A 10,849-nucleotide genomic window follows, 5' to 3' on the forward strand; every position below is an offset into this window, starting at 1 on the left:
TAGCACAACAAGGAAGATCCCATACTATACTTGCCTTAAAAGTAGATCCTTCTTCGAATCCAAATCTTCAAAGATCCGCTTCTTGATTAATCACGTAAAGCTCATCGACTAGACATGATCATAGAGCACCACACAAGCATCCACAATCATACACGAAACAAACAATAGATCTAAATTAGAATAGTATACCAAACATAAAATCAAGATGAAAAATTTGTAAAACGAATCTACGTCTCGCTACGAACACATAGACGTGAAAAGCACACTAATCAGAGCTACGGTTGAAAAGATACAACTACCGAGAGATCTATTTATAAAACTATTAGCTTCATGTGTTTTAATTATATAAAAACATATATAAGATATTTTATAGATAATATAAATTAAGTCAAATTTAAGTTTAAAATATAATACTAAAGTAAAATAAATCATATTTTATTTATAAAACCCAGTTGCATAATTATTATTTAAATTAGAATTTAAACCATGAAATTCTAGAAATAGTGATATGGTAACCACTGTTACTAACGCGTAGATCTCGTCGCTATGAATCTAACACAACTTAAATGGACTAAAACGGAGTTAAAACGTAGAAGATATAAATTAAACAAGATTTTCTTTAATAAAATAATATATTAAATCTAACCTCAAATTTTAAAAGTTGAAAACATATCTAACAGTGATATAAACAAGTTGACAACGTAAATACGAACCTAACACAATTTAAACAGGTCAAAACGGAGTTAAAACGATAAAGTTATGGCCTAAATAAATCTAGTGGCAAAACCGTAATTGACTGAAAACATATTTTTGAAGTCAATCGAACAAAATACGCTTTTAAAAAAAGAAAGCATAAACTGTGAAATACGCAATGGACCACGGGTTCTATTTTGAAGAAACTGAGGGGCTCTTTAATAAAAGTGCCAACGAAAAGGTATCTTCTAATCTGGGCCACAGATCTCAGATCGGACGGTTGAAATTGATTGGGACGGGAAGACTTGGCCAGAACAGGGATTTCACGGCGATGACTTCGCCGGCGTCGATCGATTGCTCGCTGGAGCTATTAGACAAAGCACCTAGGGGCCCTAATTCGACTCGGATTAGGCACTAGGAGATGGATGGGACATGGCGAACTCGATTATGTGACTTGCAGCGGCTATTGCAGAGCAGAGAAGGCGGGCGACAGGCTATGGCGACGGTGGAGCAACTGCTATGCGGCACAGGGCAGCACAGAGGGAAGAAGAAGAAGAAAAGGGATTGTACGGGTTAGAGAACTCGGCTAGAAGCTCTAGAACATGCTTAACGTGATGAAAGAGCTGCTAATCGACTCGGCGACGTCGGCTCCTCCCGGCAAAATCCAGGCGATGGCGCTGGCTAACTCGGGTAAGGGCGGTGCGAGATAGGGTTCAGGGTAGGCAGCATGGCACGGAGGCTTGCTACTTATGAGGCTGGCGCGGCTTAGGGCGCAAGGCATCAATGAGGGGCGGAACGGCAGCGGACTCCGTTGATGGAGCAGAGTCCGGTTCCGATGCGAGCTGGAGGTGGGAGATACTCCTAACGGCGGGGTCCCACCGGTCGGTGACGAGAGAAAGAGGGGCTGGGGGTCAGTGAGGGAGAGAGGGCGCGGCCTGCTGCAGAGCTGGGCTACGGCTGCGGCCTTCAGCAAAGCGGAGCTAGGCTACTGAACTGGGCCGAGGCGTGAGGCTGGGCCGGACTACGCGAAAGAGATAGAGGGAAAGCGGGAGCAGGAGCGGCCAGCTGGGCATGTGCGCAAGAGGGGGAAGCGGGCCTGCGCGGGAGAGAGTGGGTTGCGGCCAACTTGGCCCACGCGGGGGAAGAAGAAAAAAATGGCCTTCGGGCCAGAGAGAGGAAGGAGAGTTTTCATCTTTTCTTCTTTTTTTTCTAAATCCTTTTTCTTTTCTTAATTCCAAAGAAATTCAAATATGAACCGAATCAAGTATAAATATGATTTAAAATACACTTTTCAATTCAATTCAAAATGAATAATTTTGGTAGGTTTTCAAAAATAAATTTTATAACTTTTTAAATTATTTTATTTCTAATTCTCTTTTCTTTCTTCAAAGCCAACTTCAAAAGCATTTTGTTATATTTTCAATTTGAATCAAATCAACATCATTCAAAGAAACAAATGCACCAGCATGTATGCACAAACACGTTGCTACTCCATATAATGAATTTTAATTTAATGAAAATTTTTAATATCCTATGTTTTTATGAGTACAAAAATTCAAAAATAAATTATTTTAATCCTATTTTTTAAAATGTAAATTTTAGGGTGTTCGGCCATGTGCAGTGGTGCTTGTGGTCGGAGGCCATCGCCGATTGGAGATTATTGGCTCAACCTGCTGTGCCTGCGGCAAAGCTCCATTCGATGAAGTGCCAGTAGATGGGCGCTGCCGCACGATTCATGACGGAAAAGGGTAAGAAATGTGATGATAAGACAATTGCTGATATGCAACAAAAATCTGGGGATTGTCAACAGGGACGCGGCAGCACACATGTCGGAGGAGCTCAGTAGGGCACTAATACAGAGACGGGCTTTACTCCCGGTGGGGAATTCTCTTTAGTCCCGGTTCCCCACCCGGAGTTAGCATCCGGGACTAAAGGTCTCTTTAGTCCCGGTTCCCCACCCGGGAGTAAGCATCCGAGACTAAAGGAGGGGAGACCTTTAGTCCCGGTGGGTAACACCAACCGGGACTAAAGGTCCTCCCAGCTTTAAAAAAAATAATACCTCCCACCGCTGCGTCCCATGAGATTCGAACCTAAGACCTCATACATTGCCTCGCGCGTAGCTTACCACCCCACCTACACAACACATCTGACAATAGATGGGATGCATGATCAGAATCAAAGTTGAGGAGAGCAATCTGCACCTGGTATTGTGGTGGCTTCTACTCGGTGGATTGCTTTTTAAAAAAGTCTACACAATGGAAGATCAATAAGTGTCGTCAATCGTCATGCATGCACACAATTCAATTAGACTTTACACAGCCAGAATTTTAGACTTCTTCTAGTGGGGTGGGCTTCTCCTTGTATTTTAGCATTTAAAATTTAGTATAAATTTTTCTTACTAAATGTCTCCTAGTGATAGTGTTTTATTACTACTTAAAAACACCATCATTTTGGCAGTGTCAGTGCTTTCTCCGACCTTTGGATTTCTTTGTTTATAGTGTCATGTGGGGAAGGTTACTATGCCATGATGCATAATTAAGTGCAATGTACGTGCATGACATGTTGGAAGATGAAATGAAAAGCTGAACAAACAGGGGCAGCATGCGTGCATTAGTTGCTGAATGATGAAATAAAAAGCTGCACTAAGGGGTGACATGACTTTATGAACATGAAGATAAATCTGAAGTGGAACTAACGGTTAGGATGGAGGTTGCAACTTAGGATCGGATGGTCCAAATCATGGTGATGACGTGGCACAACGTGGAAGCAAAGAAATTGTAGTGGGGTTTAACTTTATAAGAGATATAGATGTAGATATAAATATAGATATAGATTACTAACCCACTTGTCTATATTTAGGTGCCTGATTTTTCTATTTTTGTTTAAGGAATATCTAATTTTATTGTTTGACTACGGACAAATTATGAACTGTCTCTTATAACTTGTCCTTTTATTTATATACTATTTGGTAGTCTAAGATTGTTGACTGAAAATTCAGCCACATAAAATATAGCAACTCTCTTGCTCCTCTATCCCAGATTATAAGCTGTTTTGGCTGCCAAATCTTTGGCTTGCAAACAGTATACAGTATGTAATGTATTTGCGGTGCACTCGCATTGGTGGAGCCAGATGGACTGGAAAGTATCAGACAAAAGGTAATTCTTGGAAACGTAGTACAACATTCCGTTGTAGTCTAGCTGGTTAGGATACTCGGCTCTCACCCGAGAGACCCGGGTTCGAGTCCCGGCAACGGAAATTTTTTAAAATTGCTTTTCTGATTTTTTTTTTCCTCAACTAAAAAGGTGTCTTGATATACCAATCGATCCAAGTCATAACAGGCAATTCCTTATTGTTTTTCTTTTTCAATCAGCAGAAAAGCTATTCTATATTATGATTCTTTTTTATCGACAGAAACGCTATTCCATATTAGGTTTCTTTTCCAAACTTAAAATAGCTGTAATTTGCCCAAGCTACGAATTAATCTGCAGTCGCAATGTTTTTTGTTAGCAGACAAGCTATTCTATATTATGTTTCTAGCGAACTTGAAATAGAAATTTACACTGCGAGTGCGAAACACAGCTGTGGCGTCCTCATACAAACCTTAATCTTGGATGGATCCAGTCCAAAGAGCATTTGACACAGCACATTATTCAGAGCTCCTCTGCAGCCAAGGCTTCCAAGCAGCACAGATTTTTGTTTCTACACTGCCTACTGGGATCTCTAGCGGATAAATCATCCACGGAAGAACTTTGATGTCCTACCGTCTCCCGAAATGATAACAAGACGTTCCCCCATTTTTCGTAGGAAGAGTGACAATATATTCACTTGATCGCTTGATCGCCATATTTATCAGTCATGATATTGTATTTTTCTCTCACAACAAAACAACATCAACCGGCTTATAAGCCACAGAAACGATCAAGCGAACAGGGTGATTAACTATTAGCAAAATATGCCTGTGCGGTGTACCAGGATATATAATTTATTTTTCAACAGTACTTGTATTAATGACAAACATGTCTTGCATTGTAAGGGGACTTACTATTGTGTGGTAACATAAAGTTATCGGCCCTGTTCGCTTCGCTGAAAAACCATGGCTGAAAGTACTGTTCACTGAGTTGTTGTGAGAGAAAAACATTGTTCCTTCGCTGAAACAGTATGGCTCATAAGACAAACGAACATGGCCATTAGCTATCTTTGTCTAGTTTAATTGGGCCAACCTTTATTGCAATTAGATATCAAGGCCTATATTAAATGGAGGTGCAATTAAGTATTAACCCCACATGAGTAGAGAATTAGAGATTGACTCCACGTGAGGCTCAGTTGTATTGTTTTTTTCTAAAAGAACATAAAAAGAACGAAACAAAGAAATTCTACCTTTCTTTTCTCTATATTAGATTTTAAAAATAGATGGAGAGAAATTTTGCCACTTTAATATTAGTTATAAATATAAATAGAGAGAGGATAGAGATTTATTTGTATTTGAATTAGGATTCATATGCAACTGAACCGAAGGAAAAAAAAGAAAATTAGAATCGAAAAAGTGGTGCTCGGGACCCTAAGATTGTTGATTGAAAATTCAGGCACTTAAAATTTAGCAACTCTCTTGCTCCTCTATTTTAGGTTATAAATTGTTTTGGCTGCCAAATCTTTGGCTTGAAACAAACAGCATGTAATGTATTTGCGGTGCACTCGTATTGTTGGAGCCAGATGGACTGGAAAGTATCAGACAAAAGGTAATGCTTGGATACGTAGTACAACATTCAGTTGTAGTCTACTCCCTCCGTCCCAGAATATTTGTCGTTCTCGTTTCCCGAGAAACAACTTTAACAAAATATATATTAAAAAAATATTATTATTTATGATACATAATTAGCATAATTGGAAAGATCTTTAAATCTAGTTTTTTAACAAATTTATTTGGAGACACAAATGTTGCACATATTTTATACAAATTGAGTCAAAGTCGTGTCACGAACACCGAAAACGACAGATAAATTGGGACGGAAGGAGTAACTGTTTAGGACACAAGGCTCTCATCCGAGGAGACCCGGGTTCGAGTGCCGGCAACGGAATAACCGTATTTATTTATTTTTATTTTTTTTTTGTGCCGGAATAACCGTATTTGGTCTTTCAATTCAAACCTTTTTTTTATGAACAATTAAATTAACAATGCCAGTCGTGGGCCAATGAACAATACAGAAGCCCAATAAAGGCCCAAACTGTGCCTTCCCTTCCATACTCCGTCATGCACAAGGCCGCCGCCGCAGCTGGGGGTGGGGAAACTTGGAAATATTCAGGGAAGAGAACCATACACAAGTTCAGTTCAGTCACGCGTTTGCTCCAACAATACAAAAACGTTACAGAACATGTAAAATGAAAAAAAAAAACAATAGGCACTTCCATCGATTCTTCTGCGTTCCAACACGAAAGCTGGCACGGATCACAAGCATGGCCTTGCATTTACCAGCTCTATTCGAATCCATGCCGCAGTCTCCGCACAAACCCAAACCGCAATCAAGCCTTATAGTTCAATCAAATGTCACGGAACTGACTAGAGTTCCTCAAATCCTTCTTCGTCAGCGTCCTCCTCTATTCTTTCAAATTGAATCCGGAAGCTCTCCATCTACCAATGCCAGGAAAAGGAAAATCAAACGACTGTTCAAAGTGCAGCGAGAGAAGATTACTGGCCCCGCATTATGTCAAACCTAAGGATGATATCACTAGAAGGATTTGTTAGAAAGATACTTGGTAAGGTTCTAATGATATTTACTGTCACATGAAACTACAAATTATGACAGGTGGTGAGCAGCAGCAATCCAGATCTTCCTTCAGGCCATGGATACGGCAACAAGTTGCAACAGTTGCTATTTCTCAGCTAGCAATCTACTGCAGGTTCCCTCGCCTAAAAAAAAAACCTGGAGGTTCATTAATAAATTTCACTTTTCTAGATAGGTTTCACATGTGAGCGTGTTTTCTTTTCTAGGGACAGACTTGATGTAAGGACGTGTTGGCTGTCCAACTACACAAAAGATTACAACTGGATAGTGAGGGAAAAGGTCTTGACATTTAAAAGGCCACTAGGAACTACCTAGCAATGACAGCCTACCAGAAATCCCAGCTGGGGCCTGGGGGTCAGATTTATAATCATATTTCCTGACAGAGTTGTCACCATACGGAGCAGTGAGTGACCTACTAACATTAGTGGACTGGGTTTTTGACAAAACTTTTAGTATCTGTACCGTTTCCTCTTACAGTCCAAATCGCTTCAAATCAACAAACAATGGACCTCAATGATTTATTTACAAGTATGTGTCTTTTTTATGCAAGGATACTTATGTATTGTTGGTAATATATTTCATACAGAAACGATGGTGATAAATAAACATAGGGCATCAAAGGTAAAACCCGTACTTTTTCGTCTGGCACATCACAAAGAAATTACAGACAGTTCTATACAGATGTCAGATTGACATTTTAGGAAATATTTGAATTTAGATTTCATGGTGTCTACCAGAAATCAGTCAGAATTTGCTAACTGTCCCTCTACCAAGATATATTCTGACAAAGGAATTTGAAATCATGGCCATGATAATGATCCCAAGATCTTCTCAGATCATCTTCAAAATTACTGTAGAGAGAGAGAAAACAAGCAGAAGTTATTCATTGGCTCACCTGTCCATCTGAAAACCGCAGCTGTTCTGCAACAAAAAGCATTCTGCCACATTGTTCCCATGGAGTAGCTAGATCTAAGCCAATATCCTTTGCAACATTGTCATATTGCACAAAGCTGACTCGAAAGCCCTGATTAAAGAAAAGCTTTTCCAGATTCTCCTGTTCCAAACCCTGCAAAACAGCATACAGGGGAGCTATTATTGACAGCCCATTTAAAAGATAATATGTGATTTTGACATATATATTTAATCAACCATGTCCATTGGTGCAGTACAGTCTGGAAAATGGGGCAGTTCTCCTATGAAGATACTTCCTTTCATTGCTAAATTGCTTATGACAAGCAAGAGATTTTCCAAAGTTGTGGTTGTGGTCAGAGGTAAACCCTGCAATGCCAATAAAACTTAATTTTAGGAAAAGAAGACTATCAAGCTGTTGTTACTGACTGCACTAATATTCATATATACCATAACTGAACTGCTGTTGTGCTCAAGGCTAATGAAAACATTTGTAAATTTCACTTATTTAAATATGTTTTTCTGGATAGAATTGAATAAGATGATAAGGAAACGAATTGAAAATTTACCAAGCTTACAAGTTAAGCTAGTTACCTGCAGTACCCACAAGCTGAGCCTATTCCCATTGAAACCATTTTTGCTCAACCCTGCTTGTAAATCATGGGATTCCAAAGAAGTATGAAGCAAGACACAATTTCGCGACACTTTCGCTCCAGTTCCTGTGAACCATAAGAAACATAAATGCACATGAGTTCTTGGCAATCATTACCAAAGCTCTAAGTTTTCTTTAGAGAAGTAAGAAAATCGTTCATATGCCACTGAATAAGTTCATGCTCTAAAACATGCTACTCACTATGAGATCAATATGTTTTTGAATAAACAGTCCAATATGTCAGTGAGGCATAGCACAAGAAACTATTAGAGGTATACAGGGAATGAGCTTGTTACATTTTAATGGTTACTGCCACATCTGTTTTTAAATAATTGACATTTGTGATGAAAAGCTATCTTTTTTCATTACTACATCTATTTTTTGAAGGATCGAAGAGCTTGACAAAAATTTTATATTTGAGGGCTCAAAATCCAGCCAACAAATTATTAGTAGTGCCTCAACTGACCAGACTAGATAGGTTCAGGCACTAATGGTGGCATATTGTGGAAAATAAATGGAAAATACATATGTTTTGATTGAACTATAGCATAAACATGGGTAAGGAAGCCCTATCATCTATTCTTCAAAACAAACGAAAAGAAGAAACTTGTGACTTTTTTTTTGGGACAGAAGAAACTTGTGACTGATAAGTCTCTACTAAACCTCTGAGCTGCTTAGTTGCTGCTGTGAATACTTTTCCTGGTGACACATCATATATAACAGACAACCTTGGCCAGTTCAGCCTGTACGGACGAGTGTCCATTCCATCTGTCAACAGAACAATCTATAAGGAATGAGATAACATATTCCCAAACGGTTGGAAGGAAAGAGTTAAGCATAACATTTACTTAAATTTACCTGTCTAATATCTTCTGAATTATTGATCAAATTCTGTAATTTGTCATCAATATATCTGGTTATTAGCCTATAATGGTCTTGCCAAGGCACTCCATGTGAATCTAGATAACCCATATCATGATGTGCCACATCATGTGAAAGAAGAACGGCAGCATATGGATCGATGAAAAGAGGATCTGCAAGCATAACTTTGTTAAATTACATTGCAACTAACATAGAACATATCTAAAGCTAAAGGAGCTTACTTTTTAGAGATTATTATCAAAGCTTTCCAAGGAAAAGAGTACAGCATAGTTCAAACAGTAGCGGATATGTCATCAACATTTGCCTCATGACTCATGAGAAACTTCAACATTTTTCAATGTGATTAAATGACTAGAAAATGAAGACAAAGCACATGACAAAAGTTGCACTAAGCCATCTGCACACGTAAATATTCTGCTAATCAAGTTTGTACATCAGTTGTTATTAAGACATTCTCGACCTTAAAAAAACATAATAATGAGTTTTGTTCCTACAATTTTGCAACATCTTAAACCAACACATTGTGCTGAAACAGCAGAAAATGTGAAAACAGCAGTCTGACAACAAAATACAAATATCAATCTACCAGAAAATAAATAACAGGACAACAACAGAAGACAGCACTAACATAGACATGTTTGTATGTCTTCTCTGTTCAAGCTAAACCCTAAGCTGCCTCATTTGAGGCAAAAGAATCACAAAAATCCAGGACTCTAGTATCCACAGTGATATTGCAATAATATTACTAGTTTTTTACTTCCACCAGGTCACATATAACCTTCGAGCATATAACTGGATAATCTCCCAAAACATGTAACCCGACTTCCTATCAAGTATTAAACCTGACCGCCAGATTGTTCCATTCCGGCCCCGTTCGCTTGGAGGAATTCTGGAGGAATCTGGATAAATCTGGAGGAATTTATGAGAGGAAAACACTGTTCCGGATGAAAAAATAAGCAAATCAAGCCGGGTTTTAAGGAGTTCACACTAAAAAAAAAGGGCGTACCCAGTGCAGAGAGCTCCCGCTCTGTGCGGGGTCTGGGGAACGATGTCAGTGGCAAGCCTTACCCTCGCCTGTGCAATGCGAGGAGACTACGACTCGAACCCGGGACCTTCCGATCACAGACGGTAAGACTCTACCGCTTGCACCAGGCCCGCCCTTCTAAGGAGTTCACACTGAAGAACAAAATAGCATGCAATGGTTTCGTCCTGCCCCAAGTGAAAGAAAATCGTGATTGCAGGTAGCACGTGATGAGCAATTATAGTTTATTTATCCACGATTCGTCGAACAGGTGGCGCGCAACAGTTCAGCAATACTAACAAATCGGAAGGTCAACCAAAGCAACAACACGGGAAAAGTCGCCAGGTGTACCTGAGCGGCGAGACTCCTCGTCGCGGATGCGAGCGGCGCGGAGGGCGGTGAGGAGGAGCTGGTCGATTTCCTCTGGCTCCGGGGGCGGGCCTCCGCGGGGCGCGCCGGCGTCGGTTGCCGAGGGCCGCAGCGGCGAGCGCTTGCGGCTGTTCCAGGAGGAGGAGGAGCGTGGGGGACGTGGCGGCGGTGGCAGGTTCAGAGACCTGCGGCGTGCGGACGGGGCCGCCGGCGGCGGCGGCAGCGCGGGCATGTGCCGAGCCGACGTCACCTGCTGACGTGGGCGCGCCTTACAGTTTCTTCTCTCTATCCAGTTGCCGAGCAGGTGCAGCAGTAGCATTCGAACCATGTGGGTCCAGAATATGTGAAAGCAATTTGTCAGCTGATTAACACAGTTTAGAGTTCGATTTTCAGTCTAACCACGATGAATAGTCAACGGCTTTAGTGTTATTGGTACGGTGTTGCTTTTCCTCGGTTCAATTTCGTTCAACACTAGGGTTGTTCTAATGATAATGCTTGGCCATTTGCGTTTGTCCGTCTAAATACGGCTCATTTTCGTCTACT

The 10,849-nt window shown here is 40.4% G+C and overlaps 1 protein-coding gene and 1 non-coding gene across 3 annotated transcripts; one reads left to right on the top strand and one right to left on the bottom strand.

Annotated features, from left to right (window-relative positions):
• The first annotated feature begins 3,875 nt into the window (after window positions 1-3,875).
• Window positions 3,876-3,948, top strand: TRNAE-CUC (transfer RNA glutamic acid (anticodon CUC)). The gene has a single exon. It is a non-coding gene; the product is annotated as a tRNA-Glu (tRNA).
• Window positions 3,949-5,881: 1,933 nt separating this feature from the next.
• LOC136551140 (O-methyltransferase 1, chloroplastic-like) lies at window positions 5,882-10,639 on the bottom strand. 2 transcript variants are annotated; one of them, XM_066542724.1, is made up of 7 exons: window positions 10,289-10,639; window positions 8,893-9,068; window positions 8,698-8,818; window positions 7,977-8,101; window positions 7,623-7,751; window positions 7,369-7,539; window positions 5,882-6,319 (listed from the first exon to the last, which is right to left on the bottom strand). In XM_066542724.1, exons 1-7 carry the CDS (start codon window positions 10,632-10,634, stop codon window positions 6,248-6,250), a joined length of 1,140 nt encoding a protein of 379 aa, XP_066398821.1. In that variant the 5' UTR covers window positions 10,635-10,639; the 3' UTR covers window positions 5,882-6,247. The 2 variants fall into 2 exon arrangements, with proteins under 2 accessions (XP_066398821.1, XP_066398822.1); XM_066542725.1 differs by lacking the exon at window positions 5,882-6,319 and adding an exon at window positions 6,335-6,598.
• Window positions 10,640-10,849: the final 210 nt, after the last annotated feature.

The sequence above is a fragment of the Miscanthus floridulus genome, chromosome 4 (genome assembly GCF_019320115.1).
Source record: "Miscanthus floridulus cultivar M001 chromosome 4, ASM1932011v1, whole genome shotgun sequence".
Classification (NCBI taxonomy): Eukaryota; Viridiplantae; Streptophyta; class Magnoliopsida; order Poales; family Poaceae; genus Miscanthus; species Miscanthus floridulus.